At 41.7% G+C, this 26,301-nt stretch overlaps 1 protein-coding gene across 3 annotated transcripts in view; it reads right to left on the bottom strand.

Annotated features, from left to right (window-relative positions):
• The window catches only part of CA10 (carbonic anhydrase 10), a 298,935-nt gene that overhangs the window by 34,040 nt on the left and 238,594 nt on the right, over nucleotides 1–26,301 (bottom strand). For all 3 annotated transcript variants that reach the window (XM_044298107.1, XM_044298106.1, XM_044298108.1), the window contains 4 exons: nucleotides 23,745–23,930; nucleotides 12,269–12,364; nucleotides 9,925–9,997; nucleotides 8,043–8,197 (listed from right to left, as the gene is read on the bottom strand). In XM_044298107.1, coding sequence (XP_044154042.1) covers nucleotides 8,043–8,197; nucleotides 9,925–9,997; nucleotides 12,269–12,364; nucleotides 23,745–23,930 — 510 coding nt within the window. The remainder of the gene's footprint in view (nucleotides 1–8,042; nucleotides 8,198–9,924; nucleotides 9,998–12,268; nucleotides 12,365–23,744; nucleotides 23,931–26,301) is intronic.

Below are 26,301 nucleotides of genomic sequence, written 5' to 3'. Positions count from 1 at the left end.
ACAATTAGGCAGGTGCATACATTTGGGCAGACTATGAAAAAACAGAAATGAAATCAATATTTAGTAGATCCTCCTTTTTCAGAAATTACAGCCTCTAAACGCTTCCTGTAGGTTCCAATGAGAGTCTGGATTCTGGTTGAAGGTATTTTGGACCATTCCTCTTTACAAAACATCTTTAGTTCATTCAAGTTTTATGGCTTCCGAGAATGGACAGCTCTCTTTAAGTCACACCACAGATTTTCAATTATATTCAGGTCTGGGGACTGAGAAAGCCATTCCAGAACGTTGTACTTGTTCCTCTGCATAGATGCCTTAGTGGATTTTGAGCAGTGTTTAGGGTTGTTGTCTTGTTGAAAGATCCAGCCCCGGCGCAGCTTCAGCTTTGTCACTGATTCCTGGACATTGGTCTCCAGAATCTGCTGATACTGAGTGGAATCCATGTGTCCCTCAACTTTGACAAGATTCCCAGTCCCTGCACTGGCCACACAGCCCCACAGCATGATGGAACCACCACCATATTTTACTGTAGGTAGCAGGTGTTTTTCTTGGAATGCTGTGTTTTTTCCTCCATGCATAACACCCCTTGTTATGGCCAAATAACTAAATTTTAGTTTCATCAGTCCACAGCACCTTATTCCAAAATGAAGCTGGCTTGTCCAAATGTGCTTTAGCCCACCTCAAGCGGCACTTTTTGTGCTGTGGGCGGAGAAAAGGCTTCCTCTGCATCACTCTCGCATACAGCATCTCCTAGTGTAAAGTGCGCCGAATGGTTGAACGATGCACAGTGACTCCATCTGCAGCAAGATGATGTTGTAGGTCTTTGGTTCTGGTCTGTGGGTTGACTCTGACTGTTCTCACCATTCGTCGCTTCTGTCTATCCAAGATTTTTCTTGGTCTGTCACTTCGAGCCTTAACTTGAACTGAGCCTGTGGTCTTCCATTTCCTCAATATGTTACTAACTATGGAAACAGACAGCTGAAATCTCTGAGACGGCTTTCTGTATCCTTCCCCTAAACCATGATGGTGAACAATCTTTATCTTCAGGTCACTTGAGAGTTGTTTTGAGACCCCCATGTTGCTACTCTTCAGAGAGAATTAAAAGAGGAGGAAAACTTACAATTGACCCCCTTAAATACTCTTTCTCATAATTGGATTCACCTGTGTATGTAGGTCAGGGGTCACTGAGCTTACCAAGCCAATTTGAGTTCCAATATTTAGTTCTAAAGGTTTTGTAATCAATAAAATGACAACAGTGCCCAAATGTATGCACCTGCCTAATTTTGTTTAAACAATTATAGCACACTTTCTGTAAATCCAATAAACTTCATTTCACTTCTCAAATATCACTGTGTGTGTCTCCTATATGATATATTTAACTGACATGTTTTATCGTAACAACCAACGATTTATACAGGAAAATCATGACGATTAACAAGGTTGCCCAAACTTTCGCATCCCACTGTAACTTATACCAGCAGTACATATGTAATTATATACAGGAGATGCCCAGGTTATACCAGCAGGGTCTATATCACTATATACAAGAAGATGTATTACTTATACCAGCCGTACATATATAATTATATACAGAAGATGCCCAGGTTATACCAGCAGGGTCTATATCACTGTATACAAGAAGATATCTAACTTATACCAGCTGTACTTATATAATTATATATGCCCAGGTTATACCAGTAACTAACCATATAGGACTGTGCATGTCTGCTGCGCTGTGCACATGACAAAACATCAGTGATGTTGTGATGTCATGTGCTGCGTCACGGCCCAGGCTTATGGGTAAAGGGACCACTGCTAGAAATAGCGATTCCTGGCTGGTGGTCCTGTTTGGACAGCCAGTCGGAAATTGCTATTCCCAGTGGTGGTTCTTTGTCCACAAGGATCCTTAGGAAGCAGATACAGTTAAAAGTTGTGTCGCTGTCTGATCCACCTGTTAGGGGGGCTCGGTGTGGTTTTCATGGCTGCCTAGCTGTCCTTACTTGTAGGCCATGACCTGTTTCCTACTTTCTCATGCAAGCTTATCTTCCCTGGCCTATGGCCGGCCACCAAGGATACTTAAGGCACCTTTCCATGTGGAAGAGTGTCTGAGCATTAGGTTCTAAACCTCTAGTCTTCTAGTGTGATTTATACCTATGCTTATTCTGGCCTTTGAAATCATGAAGGCAGTCCTATAAGTGATTGACAGTGTTAGCCTAGTGGTCCATGCCAGCACTGCTGCCCTTACCTGTGGGCACAGCGCCAGGCTCCCTCTTTCCCTCCTGCTGTCATGCGCCATGCTGACAAGAGTGGGCATCAGGTAGCTTAACTGTTGTAGCTGCACGCCATGCCAGAGTTTACTTCCTGCTTGAGTCCTGTACTGTTGTTTGGGCAGACACAGGCATGTCTCTCCTCCCTTGTGAGGCAGCACATACAGGCCCCTGTATCTCCCCAGCCTATGCCTGGTTTGCAGGAAGTATTTAAAGGAAGGCGCCTGAGCAATCTTGGTCACTAGCTTGTCTAGTTGCTAATGTGAAGGTGCTTTTGGAGTTTCTGCTTTTCTGTGTACCGCACCCTGGTTTTGGACTTAATGGATTTTACTTGCTTGTCGCCTGACTTTATTTGATCGTTGATTCCACCGACTTTGCACTTCCTGATCACGTCCTTCCCCTCAGTGCTTGCATCGGTATCTCTGACCCCCTGGTCAGCTGCCACTGATTCAGGGACTGCTCTGGAGTGGCATCTGGTAACTATAGTCACGGCCCAAACCTATCCTCGCCATCAGAGGTTCTAGTGAAGACCAGGTAGTTGCTTAGTCATGCCCCTCCAGGGTATAGCCAGTCAGTGGCGCAGTGGGTTCACACCCACTTGCATAACAGACAGCCTTCCCTCTATAACTGCATACAGAGATAGCTGTCAATCACTGATAGGACCGCCTCCTTGACTTCAAAGCCCAGAATGTGCAGTAATATAAATATATAACTTGCACGTTTTACTGAATCTTTTCCCACAAAACCATATCAATCTGCTCAGTTCCTCAGGCTGCTGCCTGCAGATTGCATTGCAGTTTCATGGTGACAGGTTCTCTTTCATGCCGGAAACCCACTGAAAACCTGACATCCCATTATAGTGAATAGGGGTCCCAGTGGTGTCTGGCTATGCCGAATATGGCAATTCTGGTAATCTGCTCCTCTACCGGAACAGACCATCGTAACAGAGATGTGTTTTATTGAGGTTAAAAATATTTTTAGCCTTATCTTTAAATATTGTCATGTTTTTGTAAAACTGAATAAAGAATGAAGAAAATAAAAAAATAAAAAACGAAAGTACACGGCTGTAAATAATAGATGATTTGCTAAAACATTTGCAATTTAATCCTCTGCTCAATAGCTGATAGACAAGAGCCCAAGGCAAGAGCCATCAGTGCCAGAAGGGAATCTACTCTGCGCCTGTAGTGTTTTCTGCTGTAATTCGATTATAGGAGTATAACTCTTATTTTTTCCAAATACATTCCATTTAGAGGACTGAGCAAATCTGAGCATTTCAGAGTAGAAAAGTTTTATAAAGTTCAAAATGAAGTAAAATTGTTTCAAAGGAATAAAGTGCCTATCCCAGTCATTAAGGTACAAACCGGATTCCAAAAAAGTCGGGACACTATACAAATCGTGAATAAAAACTGAATGCAATGATGTGGAGGTGCCAACTTCTAATATTTTATTCAGAATAGAACATAAATCACGGAACAAAAGTTTAAACTGAGAAAATGTACCATTTTAAGGGAAAAATATGTTGAATCAGAATTTCATGGTGTCAACAAATCCCCAAAAAGTTGGGACAAGGCCATTTTCACCGCTGTGTGGCATCTCCCCTTCTTCTTACAACACTTAACAGACGTCTGGGGACCGAGGAGACCAGTTTCTCAAGTTTAGAAATAGGAATGCTCTCCCATTCTTGTCTAATACAGGCCTCTAACTGTTCAATCGTCTTGGGCCTTCTTTGTTGCACCTTCCTCTTTATGATGTGCCAAATTTTCTCTATAGGGGAAAGATCTGGACTGCAGACTGGCCATTTCAGTACCCGGATCCTTCTCCTACGTAGACATGATGTTGTGATTGATGCAGAATGTGGTCTGGCATTATCTTGTTAAAAAATGCAGGGTCTTCCCTGAAAGAGATGACGTCTGGATGGGAGCATATGAATATATTTTTCTGCATTGATGGTGCCTTTCCAGACATGCAAGCTGCCCGTGCCACACGCACTCATGCAACCCCATACCATCAGAGATGCAGGCTTCTGAACTGAGCGTTGATAACAACTTGGGTTGTCCTTGTCCTCTTTGGTCCGGATGACATGGCGTTCCTGATTTCCAAAAAGAACTTCGAATCGTGACTCTTCTGACCACAGAACAGTCTTCCATTTTGCCACACTCCATTTTAAATGACCCCTGGCCCAGTGAAAACGCCTGAGCTTGTGGATCTTGCTTAGAAATGGCTTCTTCTTTGCACTTTAGAGTTTCAGCTGGCAACGGCGGATGGCACGGTGGATTGTGTTCACTGACAATGGTTTCTGGAAGTATTCCTGAGCCCATTCTGTGATTTCCTTTACAGTAGCATTCCTGTTTGTGGTGCAGTGTCGTTTAAGGGCCCGGAGATCACGGTCATCCAGTATGGTTTTACGGCCTTGACCCTTACGCACAGAGATTGTTCCAGATTCTCTGAATCTTCGGATGATGTTATGCACAGTTGATGATGATAGATGCAAAGTCTTTGCAATTTTTCGCTGGGTAACACCTTTCTGATATTGCTCCACTATCTTTCTGCGCAACATTGTGGGAATTGGTGATCCTCTACCCATCTTGGCTTCTGAGAGACACTGCCACTCTGAGAAGCTCTTTTTATACCCAATCATGTTGCCAATTGACCTAATTAGTGTTAATTGGTCTTCCAGCTCTTCGTTATGCTCAAATTTACTTTTTCCAGCCTCTTATTGCTACTTGTCCCAACTTTTTGGGGACACCGTGAAAATTTGAATCAGCGTATTTTTCCTTTAAAATGATGCATTTACTCGGATTAAACGTTTGATCTGTCATCTACGTTCTATTACAAATAAAATATTGACATTTGCCATCTCCACATCATTGCATTCAGTTTTTATTCACAATTTGTTTAGTGTCCCAACTTTTTGGGAATCCGGTTTGTATAACGGGCACTCTAATGCTTTTTTTTTTTACAAAAAGATGACTTTGCTGATGCAGAGGCACAGCACACTTAATGGTTTCAGTCACTTAGTGGCACACAAAGCTTAGCGGTTATACTCATACTCAGGGGTGCAGCACCAATGAGGCCAGGTGAGGCAATCATCTCAAGCAGCACTAGGTAGGGGAAAGAGGGGGGCAGCGGAAGGGCCAAGGGCAATTAGCGCTTTTTTTGTGGCAAAGGGATTAAGTAAAAAAAATTAGCATGGGGGGGTTGCCGTTTCAGTTTTCGCTTCAGGCAGCAGAAAAGCTAAGTGCACCCCTGCTCATACTTAATGGGAAAATTGCACTTAAACAGGAGAACAGTTTAGTTTGGTTTCAGCAGTCTTTTTTATTGGGGCCAAATGCAAAATGCACCACACCAATAGTCCTCCAGGAGGTCAGGTTGTGCCTAAAATGGCTGAAGGCTCCTTTGTAACAAAACGAAAGTCTCAGGGAAGCTACCCCTAATTGTGTGCCACCCAGTAAATCTTGTACAGTGGTCCCTCAAGTTGCAATATTAATTGGTTCCAGGATGATCATGGTATGTTGAATCCATTGTAAGTTGAGTAATCGGTTCCAAAGCCCTAAAATATCATCCAAGATAAGAGAAGATTTAAGAAAAATAAGCAGACAACTAAACAGATAAAAAAAGTCCATCTAATACAGCTATTTTACCAGAGAAGTGGCCTTTATTGGTTGGATCTGAGTCTGACGCATTGTATGTTAAGTCTAGTTTCAACTTACGATGGGTTAGAAAAGACCATTGTATGTTGAAAATATAGTGTCCTGAGGCCATTGTATCTTGAGGGATCACTGTATATGATATACCTGATGCCTTTGAGGGTCATCATGATCACTATGATGCTACCTTTCTCAAGGTATTCCTCCTGACCACTCACAGCTGGAAATGAACAATTGTGCACATCAATGCCCCTTGCGTTTTAAACTAGAGAATGTTTTGTGACCGCACCATTAAAGTTTATACCCTTTAAAGGGTTTGTACAGGGTAAGAAAAACTTGGCCACTTTCTTTTAACAACAGCTCCACAGAAGTGAATGAGGCGGAGACAGAATACCAGACATAAGTTGTCAGCAGGTGTGGCACTGTTTCTAAAAGAAAGCAGCCTTATTCTTATAATTGTGTGCAACCATTTTGATTAGGGATCTTTAAGAGTACTGCTTAACACAGTCTAACTTAAATTTCATGATGTTGTCACTTTGAACCACTCAACACAATTTATACCTCCTGCACCTTGCTGGAGGAGGGTACACTACAGATGCTGGTTATGGTTCATTCTTTACTGGTTCGGTCAGATGGTTCCTCAAATCACATTCTCTCTTGTTGTTCACAGTCCACCCTTTGACCAGGCCATCACGCAGCCAGTCCACACGATACACATTCACAGATAGGGGCAAATATGGTTCTCCCACCCTACACCCTCTTCCTAGACTTACAAGCTCTCTGGATTTCGCCAGTGATGTCTCTGAGGGTCCCAATGTGTTCTCTCTTACTCTTTCTAGATCTATTGGTTCAAAGGACATTATACGAGGCACTACCATGGCTGTTTTTCTAGACCGCAACTGTTCTCAATTTCCACAGGCTCTCCATCTCACTCCCTTAGCCACATAAGTCAAACATAAGGCACGCGGCCTTGTTTTTTGTGGCTCGCCAGTGTTATGGGCAGCTGACAAAAAATAAGTGTGAGTAGTGCTGCAGCAGCGTGGCCCCTATGAGCAGCGCGCTGTGGCAATGTAGTCACTTTCTCCATGTTTATGTACACCGACCCACGCAGCATGCCTTGACTCCACCTCCATGCTATGTAGCAAAATGCGTCAATGTGATTGCTGAGTGCCCAGAACGGGATAGGCGAGCACAGATTATTGTTGGGTGCCATTTTAGTTTTTGTGCCTGTGGGGACCAGGAGCAGAGAAGAAGGTAAATACAACTGGTGGCATCAGGCTCTCTGGGGCAATATGGCAGCAGGCTCTTAGGGGAGCAATATGGCAGCAGGCACACTGGTGGCAACATGGCAGAAGGCACTATGGGGGCAATATGGGAGCAGGCTCTCTTGGGGCGGTGTGGCAGAAGGATCTTTGTGGGGGTGTTGGTTATGTGACAGCAGGCTTTCTGAGGGGGAACTCATGTTAACATCAGCCTTATGGTTGCCTTCATAGTTACGTTTATACAGTTGAAGAATTACTAATGGCTCTTTGCAGACAACCACGAGGTTGATGTAGCCCTCGGCAAAAATGAGTTTGACACCACTGCTCTAAGCCAATAGTGGCTGGCTTAGGCCTAGACGTCTGCACACTGTCACAGCAGGTCTCTCTACTTGCCATATGCCTCACTGCACATACACTCACTTGGTGCCAAACTTGCATAGTTTTGGGCTTGCCTCAAACCCCACGTGCCATGTTGTAGAACAGCTTTTTTTTAGGGCCACAATGCTCACTATTACATTTTGACAGGGCCAGGCAGTGTAAATGTGATTGTGCCCAGCCCTGACTTCTCAAATGAATCAAAGTGCAGAGGACGTGGCAGGTGCAGAGAGAGCTGAGCCTCTAGGTGTAACGGCAATGCCCCAGTTGCTCCTAGAGACTCATTTGCATATATTCAAACTTTAATTTTCTCAGCAAAGCGGGCACATATGAACATGAGACCAACACAGATGCCTTCAGCTGCCAAGTGCACATGTAACAGGTCAGCCAGTGTCAGATACAAATCTGCTGACAGATGCCCTTTAACAATATGAAGAGACCACACAGATTTTTTTTTATTGATAAGTAATTATGATACTACATAGCTTTCTTACCTGCATTCTAGTAATGTAGATGGGTTTGTTCATAATGATCCAACTCGCTGTTTCATAACAGGGTGGGATAGTCATTGACCCATCATATGTAATGAAACTAGAGGTTTCTGGATAAAGCTCTTCAATATTTAGCCCCTGTAGTAAATAGGCATCATCTGTAAAGATTCAAAGAAAACACATTCAGTAACACAATGTTAGGTTGTGAAAAATTGTGTAAATGTGTACATATAGAGAGATCACTTCACAATTATCTTAATTTTCTGTACACATGGGTATTCCACTAATATCACACACAAGTCGGATAATAAATCTTGATACTAACATTATATTATGAATTACTCATTTATCCTATTCCCAAGTGCATTCATTTAAAGCAGTAAAGTTACAGCCCAGTCATCAGTCACTCTTTCTACAGGCTTGCTAGCTCAAATTATGCTTGTCCTACATCTCCCTCTCCTATTAGAATACTGCTACACTCTGCTTGAATCACTGCTGATGCTGCTGTAATCACAGGACTTTATTAAGTAAAAAGTATCTCTACAGACATATATGAGCTTGTAATTTTTGGTTTCGGTAAGATATTCACATTATTTTCTCTCTCTCTCTCATCTAAAGAAATGAATTGTGGTAATACTAGTCTCCTCCTACTCTGTGCCACACTGAAACGGAAGGAATTTAAACCCAGACGAGCATATCCTAAGGCAGTTTTAAGGAGTTTGTATGGAGGAACTTTCTTAAAGGGAAGCTGTCAGGTCACTTTACTACCCTATTCCACCATCATGCCATAATAGACAGTCATTATAGATAAGTCTTTCCAGTCTGGTTTTTCATATGCAGCAAAGGCGATAGAGTCAGTTGGGTGTTCACACTATATGGAAGATTCAACTTCCAGTCTTGATTCACATCCCTCAAACTCTGTAGTAACCAACTGATTCATGTGCCCGATCTACCAATTCTAGCTCATGTGCCATTGCCTAGTACTTACCAAGCACGTGCAGTGCCATAAGGTGCACTGTGAGGTACATCTTGTACCACACCGTACATGTGTGTTTACAGAGTATAGGGGAAATGGCGCATGTGTGAAAATTGGAGAAGTGTGGTAGTGACTACAGCAACTGGGGGATGCCACTCAAAACTGCACTATATTTTATGTCAAAATTCAACCCCAAGGATCTTAGCTGTGTGGAGCTGGTTACATTCATCAATACAGCAGACCATTAGGAGGCATACATTGATATCTATATTGTGTGCAACAGGAACCAACACGAGAGTGCAGCTTTGATCCCATAGGTCTATGCTTGACCTGAGTACATTATAAAGTCAAATTTACTGCACTTTAAAGGGGTTGTCCAAGATTTTGACATTGAGGACCCATCTTCAGGATGGATCATCAATAGGTCATCAATATTAGGTCAGCAGGGTTCAGAGTCCCTTCAATCAGTGCCTCAGTTTCTTCCTAGAGCAGTGTACATCAGTCATATGGCCTAGGCGCAGTTCAGTCCCATTCAAGTGAAAGGGGTTAAGCTGCAATACCAAGCACAGCCACTATCCAATAGACAGCACTGTGCTTGGTAAGCTGTGCGGAGGTAGTGGCAGTCTCCAGAGTGCTGTAGGTTCATTAAACAGATGATTGGTGCCAGGTTTCGAACCTCAGCCCATCTGATACTGGTGGCCTATCATGAGGATAGGTCAACAATATCAGAATCTCGGAAAACCTCTTTAAATTCTACGTTATATAAAATCAACTGCTATAAGGCATAGAAGCCATATACGAACACAGATTTTTCATAAATGAGACATTCTAATACAACAGTTATTAGACAGTCCACCACTGCTTGGCTATAAACTGCACTGGTCTACTAGAAAGAGTTCTAATACTTACTTTTATATGTTATTCTTGTGATGGTGTCCCTGTTGAGCATTCGATTAAGGAAGGGATTAGATGAGTCTGTTACCTTAAGGATATAAATAAAAATGATATTAAAACATATTAAGCACAAGATTATTTCGTTATTTATGAAAGTTATTATAGTGGTTTTATGAAATTGCTTTGTCTCAAGGAACAATGCCACTATTGTCTTTTTCTATCCCTTCCCCTTCAAATATAGCCACATAGACCCTTTACTCTAGCTGTTGTTAAAGGGAATGCTTCACCTATTTTACAAATTAAATCCAGATACTGAACCGTATTCTTTTTCAATGACTGTAGATTTTTTATTTTCTATACCTGATTATGGGGATGACATGCATGTGGGACCTGCACTTTCTGGATTCATGGTCGCTGTTATGGCACCCAACAGGTGAGTTTTAGTGTTAGGACCCTTCTTATAGAGGTCACCTTGGCGTTCGGCAGAAGGGCTCAAATGATTTTGTACAAAATGTATTTGTTAAGCATCTCTAAGTTATTAGCATAGCACTTGCAATGTAATATACCTTTGTACTTAACTTTTGGTTTGTAGAGTGCTGTTGCACCATGTGTTTGTCTGATTATGGGGATGACAATCTTGCCTGAACTGCAGCTCTGCTCTATTAAAGGTATTCAGGCATATGCTTTATGGCATCCGAATGGACTTTAGGACATGCTCTGTAACATCTGCAGAGGTCATTGTGCTGGGAGGGGGAGAAGGTAAGCTGTGCCCTTCACCTATTGTGTTATCATTCATTGTAATCCTACATATGATGATAATTAGATGACTGCTAAGAAATGTCCTCTACAAAACAGAAAGTGTCATCTTATTATGAGGCTCAATGAAAACTAGTCACATGCAAAATTTAAAAAATCACCATAAATTTTGATTTAAACAATACCTCATTTTCTTATGATACATTCCCTCTAAAAACATCTCATGTTTATCAGTAGTTATAAGTCAGAGCAACTGGACTTGTATTTATTATTGAAGACGTTTTGCTAGTCATCCGGCTTTCTTAATTGAGAGAGACAGTCAGATGACTAGCAAAACATCTTTAAGAAATAAAAGTCCAGTTGTTCTGACTTATTACGACTAATATACTATGACCTGGATGAATGAGAACCTTCACAGACCCGTCTCATTTTCTTCATTTTGGCTTGATACTGGCTGAAAGTGGTTGGTATATGTTTTTATTCACTAGGGTAGCTTAGTTATAACTCACATAACCCCTTTTAAAGGGAAGTGCATATAGTATATAAAGTCTAAATTCTGCATGCAGTTAAATTAAGTGTAATTTTAGGGTACTGAGAATACTGTTGGGCCCCAGGATCACTACTTTGCATCCAGTTCTCATCATCATCAACATCCAGAAACATTTACACAGATACCGGTATTGATACCGATGCAGTTTTCTAATCACCTTATATCAGTTCTCTGTTAAATAGCCCAGAGCTTGTACATATTATGTGTACACAGCACTATACGCTGTTTAAAAAGCTAAAAATGGAACCTGTTTTGTACCAGTGTCTCTGACTCCCCTGGCTCGGCGGTCATACAGAGACTACTTTAGGAGGTAGCAGCCTGGTGGTTCCCCTGCAGAGAAGTCCAGATCCCTGTACAAGGATTAAAGGGTGAATACTAGGGGACTGCCAGGATAACGCCCTTAGGGCTAGCCCAAAGTCAAACCGGTTAGTTGGCACAGCGGGTCCTCACTCACTGCTGTAACATTAACTCTTCTGGTCTCAGAATAGTATAAAACTCATAAGTGTAGATTTATCAAAACTGGTGCAAAGGGAAAACTAAAATAGGCACACACAGCACCAAGTCAGTTTGATACTTTCATTTTCCAAAGGAGTCGTAAAAAATGACAGTTGGAAAGCTGTGGGCAACTAAGGGCTCTTTCACACCTGCGTTATAGTCTTCCGGCATAGAGTTCCGTCGTCGGGGCTCTATGCCGGAAGAATACTGATCAGGATTATCCTAATGCATTCTGAATGGACAGTCCGTCCTTCAGGATGCATCAGGATGTCTTCCGTTCCGGAACGGAACGTTTTTTGGCCGCAGCAAATAGCGCAGCATGCTGCGCTTTTTGCTCCGGCCAAAAATCCGGAACACTTGCCAGAATTAGTCAGAATTCCTTTGCATCAGCTTTAAGAAATCTTCCCCAAATTTTTATAAATTAAGAAGTACTGATTTGGACAAGAAGCATTAAAATCCATGTTCTTCACTGGGAACACTATAAATTATGCTGTTCAGCAAATTTGACGTTCAGTGAACAAAATTTTTTATTATTCTAATGAAAACCACATGACTCACTTTTATAAATATGGATATAACCACTAGACCATTTGGACTTTTTGCTGCTTCTGTTACATTTGTGTACAGCTCATGATTATAGTGTATTAGCTGGACCTGTAAGAAAAAATAAATGGAGATACCATCGTTAAAACGGCAATAAGATCGGAGCATACGTGTAAAACATCATAGATGCCAGATAAGCTGGCAGATGGGCAAGTACAGGGCATGGCAGATGAAATCTAAAATGGTTTTCTGAGACTTATATACTATGACCTATCCCATGGATAGGCAAAAAACAAATTGGCACCGGCAGCATCTCACATCATCCGAATTTTTATTGCGACCTCAAGACATAGTACAAAAATACAGCAACGTTTCGGCTGATACTCAGCCTTTGTCAAGCCTAATGACATCATCACAATTACATATATATATACCCCACATGCTTCTACCTATGTTTTATTCCCATGGATAGGTTATCAGTATCTCATCAGTGGGGGTCCAACTCAAGGGACACCCACCGACTAGCTGTTTGAGAAGACACTGGCGCTTCTGTGAGCACCGCGGCCTTCTCCCTGCTCACCAAGCACAGCGCCGTATATTGTGAATGTGTTTGGTATCGCAGCTCAGCCCCATTCACTTCAATAGGGCTGAGCTGCGCTTAGGCCATGTGACCGATGAATGTGACATCACTGGGCCTAGGAAAATCAGAAAGAAGGCCACAACACTACTATGAGCACATGTGCCTTCTAAAACAGCTGATCAGTGGGGGTCCTGGGTGTCGGACCCCACTCATAAGATAATGATGACCTATCTGAAGATATCAGTTTTGGAAAACTCCTTTAAAGTGTATGCATGTCAAGTAATGCAGTTAGGCTGTAGTAAATATATGGCACTGTATACATTACATGGACTACAGCTGAAGATATGAACCGTGGAACAGAAGGACTTTGTTATACTGGCCAATTGTCGTGCTAATTATTGGGAATGAATGTTTGTACGATCGCATGTCGTTGAAAATTGGCCAGTGTAAAGCTGGCGCAGATCACCCGATAAAACGTGCTAAACACTTGTTAATTGGGTGAACTCATCATTAAAATAGTTTTCTGAAACTTTAATACTGATGACTTCCTCTGGATAGGTCATCAGTATCTCATAGGTGGAGGTCCGACACCTGGGACCCCTGACGATCAGCTGTTTTGAGAAGGCACCAACGCTCCTGTGAGTGCCGCTGCCTTCTGGCAGCTTACCAGGCACAGTTTCGTACATTCTATAGCGGCTGTGCTTGGTATCACACTCAGCCCTATTCACTTGAATAGGACTGAGCTGCTCCTAGGCCACGTGACACATGAATGTGTCATCACTCAGACTAGGAAGAGTAGATAGAAGGCTGCAGCGTGCACAGGAGCAACGCTGCCTTCTCAAACAGCTGGGTGTCGGACCCCCACTGATCAGATACTGATGACCTATACAGAGGAAGTCATCAGTATTAAAGTCTCGGAAAAACCCTTGTCTTCATACAATGGTGGTGACTGCTGCAGCTCTCTCTTCCTCTGATGAGCCGGCAAATATTGAGAAGGAATAGTTGCTTCCTAATAATTGCCTTATCAGTTGGCGCATGTAAATGTGCCTAAAACAGCACAATATGGCAGTCAGAAGCTGTAAAGGTAAACATGATTTTAGGGTGAGAGATTAAAATCTGTAATCCATATGTAACATTATACCTCTGAAATCATTTTAACCCCATATCTTAAATAAGGGATTCATTTGTAAGCTGTTTTACAAATTAAAAACTGGTTTCTAAAACTACCCAACAAGGGATATAGTAGAACTAGAGAAAGTTCAAAGATGCCAACTGGTTAATGGAAGGTATGTCTTACAATAAGAGGATGGTAAAAATTAAGCTCATTCAGCTTAGGAAAAATTTCACAATGTTAAGCCTCATTCACACGTCCGTGTCTGTGCTCAAATCTGTGAGCAGGTGGTCAGTGATGCATCCGTGAAGCTGTCCGTGAATGGTCTGTGTTGGGTCCGTGTGTTTGTTTTTTGCTGTCCGTGTTGCATCCGTGTTTCACTGACACTGAACAGCTGAAAAATAATTTTCAAAGCATCTCTGTTTAATGATCTGAGAAACATGGATGCCACACGGATGACATCCATGTTGTATCCCTGGTTTTCACAGACCCATAGACTATAATGGACGTGATGGATCCGTGAACCCAGACAAAATAGAGCATGCATCCATGCTAAAAACACTGACCCATGGACCGTGCTAAAACACTGATGTCTGAATACACACATTAAAATGAATGGGGACGTGTGCTGTCTGTGGAGAACTCGAACAGCACACGTCCGTGAAACACTGATGTGTGAATGATGCTTTAGCATTAAGAACTGGGATATAATTTGTTAGTTGAAAGTGTAGGCACACTTAGGTTCCTGGTATCACCACCACCACCGCCAACCACCACGTTTTTAGCCTGCTATCTTCATTCCTTAGATCATTTTCAGACCCCTGACCCCCTAGTTTTAGACTTATGTGGTTGTGTCCTTCTCAGTAATAAATGCTAAGGCCTCTTTCACACGACCGTTTTTTTTTTCCCGTCCATATACGGAACCATTCATTTCAATGGTTCCGCGAAAAAAACAGAAAGTACTCCGTATGCATTCCGTTTCCGTATTTCCGTTTTTCCGTTCCGTTAAAAGATAGAACATGTCCTATTATTGCCCGCAAATCACGTTCCATGGCTCCACTCAAGTCAATGGGTCCGCAAAAAAAATGCCCAATTTTTTTCTATGAAATTACTGTATACTGTATATGCCATACGGAAAAACAGAACGGAAACGGAAACACAACGGAAACAAAAACGGAACAACGGATCCGTTTAAAACAGACTGCAAAACATTGAAAAAGCCATGCGGTCGTGTGAAAGAGGCCTAAATGTGAGGTTTGTGTGTCGAGGATGCTGCTGCCATCACAAGACAACTTAATTCCTTTATTGCTTTCTCCTTTTCCAGCTCTTGAGGGATCTTCTCTCTCTTGTACTTATAATCACTGATACTGAGGAGTGTGTGATTCTCCTCCCCTGCTGTGTTTGCCACGGGTTCTCTGCTTTACATGGAAGATTTCTCTTACAATGAGAGGCTGGAAAAATTTGGCTTGTTTGGTTTATGTGAAAAAAGGCCAAAAATGTCAATATACAGAACTGGGATATCATTTATTAGCTAGATTCCTGGTATCCACAACCCTACCATCAGTAGTAATATCCATTAAGTATCATCCTGCAATCTTCATTTCTTTATTCATTTTCGGACCCCGATATTCAGTTTCAGACTATTCTTATGTGGTCATGTCTCTCTCAATCAAACATGCTAGATGTGAGGTCTGTGTGTCCAGGATGCTGCTGCCTCACTACTTCTCGCGTATCAGCACAGCTTTATTCCTGTACTGCGTTCTCCTTCTACAGCTTATGAGGGATCTTTTCTCCCTTGTGCTGACAATCACGAATGTGTATAATTCCCATCCCTATGGGCAGGCATGGGATCCAGCCGGTTCTCTCCGGTTCTGCCGAACCGTTTGTTAAAATTACAGGCGGTTCGCAGGACCGGTGAGAAGCAGGGATCCCGACCCGGTCCTGCAGCTGCGCCTGCACCAGTGGCGTAGCTATAGGGGTGGGGGCGGAGCGGAAGCAGAGAGGAGAGGCCCTGTGTGACGCGCACTGTGCAGGGCAGCTGGGCAGGCGAAGTGAGGAGGGGCCGGGGGAGCGGCTTCAGTTGAGGTGCGACGCAGGACTTAGTCACGTACCTCACTGTGACCTCCTGCGGCGGATCTCGCGAGATGACGCGATGACGCGGCGCGGGAAGGCACAGTGAGCGAGGCATTGGTGACCGCCTGTACCAGGATGCCACAAGCTGTGAAGGAGAGAGAGGTAAGTATTAATTATTTCTCCTAAGCAGGTGCCTACTCCACCTTCCCCTCATCCTGACCCAATGTTTAGATTCTTTTAGCCAAACAAGAGTTATGGATGGGGTTGATGACAATATTTAAGGTGGCCACACACAGGGAAACACATCTATTTTGCCCACAGAGTAAGAGCAGCTTTTTTAAGCGGTACTCCACTATGTAATGGCCCCCTCTTTATTATTAATATAATGGCCCCCTCTTTATTATTAATGTAATGGCCCCCTCTTTATTATTAATGTAATGGCCCCCTCTTTGTTATTAATGTAATGGCCCCCTCTTTATTATTAATATAATGGCCCCCTCTTTATTATTAATGTAATGGCTCCCTCTTTGTTATTAATGTAATGGCCCCCTCTTTGTTATTAAAGTGGGGGCCATTATATTAATAATAAAGAGGGGGCCATTATATTAATAAAAAAGAGGTGGTCATTATATTAATAATAAAGTGGGGGCCATTACATTAAAAATAAAGAGTGGGCCATTATAATAATAATAAAGAGGGGGCCATTATATTAATAATAAAGTGGGGGCCATTATATTAATAATAAAGTGGGGGCCATTATATTAATAATAAAGTGGGGGCCATTATATTAATAATAAAGAGGGGGCCATTATATTAATAATAAAGTGGGGGCCATTATATTAATAATAAAGTGGGGGCCATTACATTAAAAATAAAGAGTGGGCCATTATAATAATAATAAAGAGGGGGCCGTTACAGTAATAACAAAGAGGGGGCCGTTACAGTAATAACAAAGAGGGGGCCGTTACAGTAATAATAAAGAGGGGGCCATTATATTAATAATAAAGAGGGGGCCATTATATTAATAATAAAGAGGGGGCCATTATATTATCAATAAAGAGGGGGCCATTATATTAATAAAAAAGAGGGGGTCATTATATTAATAATAAAGTGGGGGCCATTACATTAAAATAAAGAGTGGGCCATTATAATAATAATAAAGAGGGGGCCATTACAGTAATAACAAAGAGGGGGCCTAAGGCTTTTTAAAAGTTGAGTGGTATGTGTGTAGTGTATATATAGTGTATTTGTGTGTAGTGTATATATGGTGTATGTAAATATGTCGTGACTGTGTTGCATATATATGGTGTATGTAAATATGTGTCATGACTCGTGACGCGCTGCGTATCCACCGCTGAGTAGGGAACCTGTTGTTAAAAATTTGAATCCCACCACTGGGAGTAGGCACCTGCTTAGGAGAAATAATTAATACTTACCTCTCTCTCCTTCACAGCTTGTGGCATCCTGGTACAGGCGGTCACCAATGCCTCGCTCACTGTGCCTTCCCGCGCCGCGTCATCTCGCGAGATCCGCCGCAGGAGGTCACAGTGAGGTACGTGACTAAGTCCTGCGTCGCACCTCAACTGAAGCCGCTCCCCCGGCCCCTCCTCACTTCGCCTGCCCAGCTGCCCTGCACAGTGCGCGTCACACAGGGCCTCTCCTCTCGGCTTCCGCTCCGCCCCCACCCCTATAGCTACGCCACTGGTGCAGGCGCAGCTGCAGGACCGGGTCGGGATCCCTGCTTCTCACCGGTCCTGCGAACCGCCTGTAATTTTAACAAACGGTTCGGCAGAACCGGAGAGAACCGGCTGGATCCCATGCCTGCCTACTCCACCTTCCCCTCATCCTGACCCAATGTTTAGATTCTTTTAGCCAAACAAGAGTTATGGATGGGGTTGATGACAATATTTAAGGTGGCCACACACAGGGAAACACATCTATTTTGCCCACAGAGTAAGAGCAGCTTTTTTAAGCGGTACTCCACTATGTAATGGCCCCCTCTTTATTATTAATATAATGGCCCCCTCTTTATTATTAATGTAATGGCCCCCTCTTTGTTATTAATGTAATGGCCCCCTCTTTATTATTAATATAATGGCCCCCTCTTTATTATTAATGTAATGGCTCCCTCTTTGTTATTAATGTAATGGCCCCCTCTTTGTTATTAAAGTGGGGGCCATTATATTAATAATAAAGAGGGGGCCATTATATTAATTAAAAAGAGGTGGTCATTATATTAATAATAAAGTGGGGGCCATTACATTAAAAATAAAGAGTGGGCCATTATAATAATAATAAAGAGGGGGCCATTATATTAATAATAAAGTGGGGGCCATTATATTAATAATAAAGAGGGGGCCATTATATTAATAATAAAGTGGGGGCCATTATATTAATAATAAAGTGGGGGCCATTACATTAAAAATAAAGAGTGGGCCATTATAATAATAATAAAGAGGGGGCCGTTACAGTAATAACAAAGAGGGGGCCGTTACAGTAATAACAAAGAGGGGGCCGTTACAGTAATAGTAAAGAGGGGGCCATTATATTAATAATAAAGAGGGGGCCATTATATTAATAATAAAGAGGGGGCCATTATATTATCAATAAAGAGGGGGCCATTATATTAATAATAAAGAGTGGGCCATTATAATAATAATAAAGTGGGGGCCATTACATTAAAAATAAAGAGTGGGCCATTATAATAATAATAAAGAGGGGGCCATTACAGTAATAACAAAGAGGGGGCCTAAGGCTTTTTAAAAGTTGAGTGGTATGTGTGTAGTGTATATATAGTGTATTTGTGTGTAGTGTATATATGGTGTATGTAAATATGTCGTGACTGTGTTGCATATATATGGTGTATGTAAATATGTGTCATGACTCGTGACGCGCTGCGTATCCACCGCTGAGTAGGGAACCTGTTGTTAAAAATTTGAATCCCACCCCTGCCTATGGGCTCTCTGCTTTCTTTTTATTCTTGTACAGTGCCTATGTGATTCTCTTACTGCAAATTGCCCTGTGTGTGATTTCCTCCCTATCTACAGCCTGTGCAAACTGTCCTCCCTGGATGTTTTCCCTTCTTCACATTCTGATCTGTCATATACAACCTCAACTCTCTCCTTGCTGATGTCTCTAAGGCCTCATGCACACGACCGTTGTTTTATTCCGTGTCCGTTGCGCCGTTTTTCGCGATTTTTTGCGGACCCATTGATTTTCAATGGGTCCGTTGAAAACTTGGCTAATGCACCGTTTGCCATCCGAGTCCGTGATCCGTGGTTCCAGTCCATAAAAAAAATATAACCTGTCCTATTATTTTCGCGGAAAATGGTTTGCGGACCCATTCAAGTCAATGAGACCACAAAAAAACGCGGAGGCACACAAGATTTTCATCCGCGTCCGCATGTCCGCGGCCGTTTTTTTCCTATCATTTGCATGGCAAACCTATCTTAGTCTTTTTTTTTACATTCCTTTATGTCTGGTGGTCCTCCAAAAATAAAGGAAGACACACGGAAACAAAAACAGAAACGGATCACGGAACAACGGAACCCCGTTTTGCGGACCGATAAAAACAACTGTCGTGTGCATGAGGCCTAACACAGAGTCGGGATGGCGAAAGCAGACAGTCATTAGAAAGAGAAACAATGGTCTGATAGATTTTTGTCAGATTCAGCAGCCCCAGCAGCTAGGTGAAGGAATTGGACACACTCTGCAGCAGCAAAATGGCAAGGAGACTATTTAGCAAGTTCCTTAATTTTGCAGTTAGGAAGCAAAGGAACATTAAAAAAATGTCAGTGCAAAAGTGTCCATAGCCTTTAGATTATGATTTTTGCATCAGAATCATAAATCCTTAAGCAGTGATCTCCCTCTAAATTCATTAAAGAATTATGGACCAATTTAGATGACATTTTTTTAAACTGCAGGTACACTCTTCTGACACAGACCGAGACAATTACCTCCTTCATCCAAAGTTTGACAACCATATGATTAGATTGCTAAATCATAATAACTATTCAACACTTTACCTCCAGTGATATTAGATATTAATGCATAACCAGCCTCGACCACTATGGATAATGTATAAGAATAATACTCCACCTGGAATACTAGGGTATTAGCCACTAAACAACTAGACCTTAAGGAGTAGGATTATTTTGTACACACATTCCTTTAGTTTTTGGTACTAGAAATGAATTCAAATTATAGGGTGAGATTTTACACATTTTGGGGAAATGTATCATTGTACGTTTATTTGAGGTTTGTTTTTAGTGCAATGTAGTTGTGCCTATTTCAGTGAAGGTACGTCTGGGGTTCCCCTGGCTTGGAGATGCAACTTTTTTAAAATTTCGCAAATGATAATTATAAATTTTGACAGATTCTCACTCCAATTGTGAACGAGGCACAACCCACAAAATGTTGAACGATTTGGTGCATCTAAAATATTACATTTTCATGCTAGAAAAGTGGCGTAAAACTTTTGATAAATGTCCCCCTTTGTTGTTATTATTATTTAGTCATAGATTTAGAAATGTGCAGCCCTGCTTTCTATTCCGTCCTGTCTTTGTGGCTACTCCTGGTAGGTTTTACATTGGGGGTAATGCAGCCTAGCAGTGAACATCTAGAAGAACCACACATGGGATTTTCGGTTTTCACATGCAGCAGGAGAGTGTCTATGAGCCTTCTTTGTCAATTTTGTCAGTGCTGAGTGAAGTATAAATGCCTCAGATTGGTTGCTATGGGCAACAAGGATACTTTTCTCTTTTACAGCTTTGATACATTAAACCCATTATATCTATGCTGCCACTACACAATCTCGGAAAAATGAGCAACATATATAAGTTGCCTTTGATATCAAGATTTTTCTATGTAATAACCAACCAATCAGCAGCTAATAGAATGCATACAGTGAATATTTTTTAGAGTAAGAATGCCAGCGCTTGAGTTTAGTTACATTATTCACCGATACCCAAAAAAGACTCAGAGGTTTATTCTTTCCCTTCATGAATGACTTTGTTTTGGCCTCCATCTTTGCTCTTATCGTTTGGAGATATAATTATGGAGACACAGATGTGGTTATGATCTTCTTTTTATTTATTGCGAGTCCAAAATAGTTCCAAAATGTCTCCATTTATATTATGTCATTTGATATAATAGTATACAGTACATTGATACTGCTTTGTATATGCATTACCATTCTATTCCATTCAGGGTTGGACTGGCCATAGAATCTACCAAGGAAATTTGCCGGTGGGCAGTTGACCGGGGAGCTGCCTGAGCCCTCCTCACTGCCACTGACCAGATGCATAATGATCTAATGCTCTCAGTGATAATTAGTGCTGGGAGAATCGGGTACTTATGTCCTCCTGAATACAATTGTATTGCTGTCCTGTGGACTCTGATACAGCTGAATTTTTGCAGTGAGGCATGAGAATGACAACTTCTGGGGCAGTATATTGTGCTGTACACTGGTATCTGGTTCTGCTGGGGCAGTATATTGTGCTGCACTGTGGTATCTGGTTCTGCTGGGGCAGTATATTGTGCTGTACTGTGGTATCTGGTTCTGCTGGGGCGGTATATTGTGCTGCACTGTGGTATCTGGTTCTGCTGAGGCAGTATATTGTGCTGTACTGTGGTATCTGGTTCTGCTGGAGCAGTATATTGTGCTGCACTGTGGTAGTTGGTTCTGCTGAGGCGGTATATTGTGCTGCACTGTGGTATCTGGTTCTGCTGAGGCAGTATATTGTGCTGCACTGTGGTATTTGGTTCTGCTAAGGCAGTATTTTGTACTGCACTATGGCTTTGCAGGCCCCACCTACTTGTATTGACCCCAGTTACTCGTGTTGCCCCATCTCTTATAACTTTGGACCTGCCTACAGCATGTTGCCACTTTTAGTTATTTTTTCCAGGGCGTGTTCAATTTCCAAGTCCACCCCTGATTCCATTTACTGCTCTTTGAGTGATAAAAAAAGAATTTGAGAACAGACTTTCCTGACAACATTATTCACTATGAACTATAATATAACAAACATGGATTCCATTAAAGGATCTGTCTCCTGAAGGCAACTCCTTCAGCATGAAAATGTATTATGACAGGATGGCTATATAAATGAATGGGTGTCCGTGTAATCCATAGATGAGTGAGGTTTGTCTGCGAGGGAACTACAGATACCAGTTGGCTCTTTGCTCAGAGTAGGCTCCATGTTACTTTGATGTCTATATGCCTTAATGGGAAGCTTGAAATGGTCCAAAAAAGCATTAACGCTTTAGACAAGTTGGGACAATAATACTAAAATATTCTGTACCACTTAAGGCCCCTAAACACGAGCCAAAAAACTGGGGCAATTATTGGGAAGAGAGTTCCTAGGACTATTTGTTTCCAATAACTGCCCTGTGTAAAGGTGCAGCCAATCACCTGATGAACATCGCTCATTTGGTGAAAGCTTCGTTGATGCGGATTCCAAAATCATTGTTTCTGGGAAACAGATCATTCTGTGTAAACAGGGATCTCCTGACCAGAAACAATAAGCCTACATGGGGACGAGCGATTGTTGCAGTGATCGCTTGTCCTCATTCAGAGGGGAATTCAGATTGCTGCATGTATAAGTGCAGTTCTCCTCTAATTAGCAGGCAATTATCAGGAACGAATAGTTTGTTCTTGATAATTGCCTGTTTGGTCAGCCTGTGTAAAGGGGCCTTTAGTAATATCTAAAGAGCCACTAAACCCATAAAAAAAATATAAAAAATAGTATAAAATGTAACATAATCTCCTTATTTCTCTTTTATATTTGCTCTTGTTTTGTCAGATAACACAACTGTCATGAAAAATACAATTAAAAAAAGCAGTGCATTGTTCTCTCAGGCTGCAGCCATGTCTTCTCTCTCCTCCCCCTCTCATATGATGCTAGTGGACGTGAGCCAGGAAGTATGCAAGGAGGAGTTCGAGTTTAGGATTATCATTTTTGTCTATACAGTGAGTGTCATCATTTTATTGAACGGAATCTCCTAGTTACTAAAAGTACAAAGTAGATTTGGCTAAAGAGCTAACCTCATGCTACAGAGTTAAATGTTGTGTTTCATTGTTAAAGCACTTATTTCTTTATGCACTGTGAATCCCACATGGTTATGCATGGGCAACATATAATTCAGTGGCAGATTTTCAGTGCATTTGCCTAGAGTGATGGGCTGCTCACGCCCCCTGGTTACAATGGACAGGAGCTGACTCATTGACTTCTATGGAAGAGTTTTCTAGGTATGTTCTGCGAAGAGGGAGTAGATAGCTTATGATATCACCTATTGTGAATGATCAGGAGGGAGTAGATAAGCTGTGACATCACCTATGGTGAATGAACAGGAGGGAGTAGATAAGCTGTGACATCACCTATGGTGAATGAACAGGAGGGAGTAGATAAGCTGTAGTATCACCTATTGCGAATGGTGGATCCTGTGTTATCTGTATATGGGTGATATGGGTCATTCTAATCCTACCTCTAATGATAAGCAGATAACTGCAGTAAAGTGATCCTTACAGAAGTGTGGCCTATCATTAGGCTTAGTGGCCAGTACGAAAACTGCAGGATTTTATGTTTTTCTTTAGTATAGATATTGACATGGAAAATTAAAAATAACATCACCAAAAATGCTTTACAAATATGTTAAACATAAAAGCATGATTTCAAAAGTAGTCTCTTTAATTATTATTTTTGGATGAAAGTGAGACTAAGCCTTACCTCCCCAGAAAACGCCTGCCCATTTAAAAGGTGTTCTGAGCCTTGACCATCTTCGCTGCCAAAATGTAATCTTATTTCTTCTAAACGATGACTGTATGTTAGTGGTCCACCAGATATATTTACTAGATGCTCCTTGTCCAGCCGTAGAGATACATGTCTTCCTGTATTGTACATTGTGCCGCTCACCTGCAGGCAAAATAAGACTCCCTTATCATCTTGTTTCATTTCTGCTATGTAAGATATAAAATGCACAGTGTTTTATTATAACAGACAAAATGCTACAGTAAAAGTACCAAGGGGAAAAAAATTAAATAGCTTAATGAAGCGGATAATATGTGTGCCAAACATATCATATGCTGCGCTAGCTAAAGAGTACGATAATATTAGAAGATCACAATCCTACAAAAGAACAAGGCCAAAGTGTAAATTATTCATAAGGGTATGTTCTTACGGGATGTAATTTCTGTAGAAATACTTGCATGCAGATTTGTCACAGATTTTGCCGCAGATTACTTCATGCATTGTAAAGGGTAAAATCTGCAGCAGAAATTGACAGGCTGTGGATTTAATATCTACACCATGTGTTTATTTCCACATGGGCAGGGGCATACCATCATGGAAGCAGACCACATATTTTCTATGGGGCCCAACTAAACAGCCCAATCCCAATATTGTAAGAAAACGCCTACCCACTCTTCTCTATGGAGTCATGTTTTTTTTTTCCTATTCCATTTGGATTTTTTTCCCACTACATTGTATGAAATAATACATCTCTCATATGAACTGAAAAATAAAAAAAGCTATGGCTCTGGGTAGGCAGGGAGTGTAAAATAAAAACGAAAAAAAAAAGAAGAAAAATTGCCCAATACTGAAGTAGTTAAAGAAGAAACTTTAAAAAAATCCATACGCATTTACAAAACACTTTTCGGAACTCCCATAGTGGTGAATGGAGCTACACTGCACAGGGCCCATTCTGGAGATAGCTGCAGGGGGCCTGCACCTATCTGACACCGATGGCATATCCTAGCAAGATAGGAACATCCCCTTAATAACTATTACAGAAAAATATGCATTTTAGTAAATAATACACTATTATTTTGTTTACAGCAAGAAAAACCACTCTGGACCATCATACTGTGGGAGTCATTATTTCTGCTGATTACTTTTTATGGTCACATAAAAGCCAAAGATTAGGAGGCTATTTTCGAGGATTAGGTCCATCCTATGGCGCATAGACCGGTCCCTGATTACATAAATAGAGAAAGTGATTGTGAATCATACACCAATAGGTCATAAAATGACTCAATAGTTATGTGTGGAGAAAAATTAAGACAATAATAAGGGAGCACATTATTGAAGCGATATAAATTCAGAAACATTTATAAGCAGTTCCATATGAGCTTCCACTAGAAAATGTATGTCTGTATAATATGTAGAATTTCTGTTACAAGGCAATGTTGTGTTGAAAAAGTACATGCACACTATAAAACCAACTTACTTCAATGTCCTTATGAACCGCTAATGCTCTGTTCACACTTGGATTAGAAACCTCTGTGGGGGCCTATCTATCTATCTATCTATCTATCTATCTATCTATCTATCAATAATCTGTAACGTAGGGTAGGAAGCAGCACCTGCACCACTGTACCTACCTACTTGTATGATCCACCCTAAATGGTGGCCTACAACTTGGTGAAGGTCCCTAACTTGACTAAGTGCAGAAGCCTAAATCTTGTGGGGCAAAAGACTAGTCATACAAAAAAGAGGTCAAAACCAGGCCAGCCAAACCAGGACCACGTTAAAATCTAAAACCTAAGTCAAAACCAGAGAGATAATTCAGAACCAATACAAGATACAAATACCTGACGGGGTCAGTGCCAGGAGATAATGTCAGATGAATATTTGGCAGTCAGGAGCAAGGTCAGGGAGAATCCAAAAGTCAGAATACCAGGAATCCAAATAATAGTACAATACATATCAGTGAGGCAAAGAAGACCAATGACAAGTGCCTGTTGCCACCAGCTGCAACTGCGTCTCAACTGTGGCAGTACAGAGAGGCCGAGCTTGCTGCTGGGCCATGGACAGGTGAGTACATGACATCATCTTCTTTCATCTCAAGTCTATCTAAACATCTAATATCAGGGGGTGCACCTAGCCTTTCTGCTGCCTGAGGCGAAAACTGAAATGGTGCCCCAACCCCCCAATGTCAATTTCTTAACCTAAGCACTTCCCTTCAGCTCTACTGTTAAAGACATACTTGGAAAACATTACATAAAGAGCTACAAAACATACAGGGTAATACTGTGCCCACTGTGCTTCCCAATACTACAGTATATGGCAGAAACAGATAATCCCCCTTCCGCTGCCCCCCCCCCCCCTTGCCACTACCTGGTGCTGCCTGATACAACCGCCTTACCTCACCTCATTGGTGGTGCACCTCTGATCTATCTATCTATCTACCTAATCTAATATATCTAACACTATCTATCTATCATTTATTTATACGTGATTCTCTTGGGCCCCAATACTTCACATGTTTGGTTTGGCCCAATGCACA

This window comes from Bufo gargarizans, chromosome 6 (genome assembly GCF_014858855.1).
Source record: "Bufo gargarizans isolate SCDJY-AF-19 chromosome 6, ASM1485885v1, whole genome shotgun sequence".
Taxonomy (NCBI): Eukaryota; Metazoa; Chordata; class Amphibia; order Anura; family Bufonidae; genus Bufo; species Bufo gargarizans.
The sequence above is the reverse complement of the archived record's forward strand: the minus strand, read 5'-3'. Positions and strand labels throughout refer to the sequence as shown.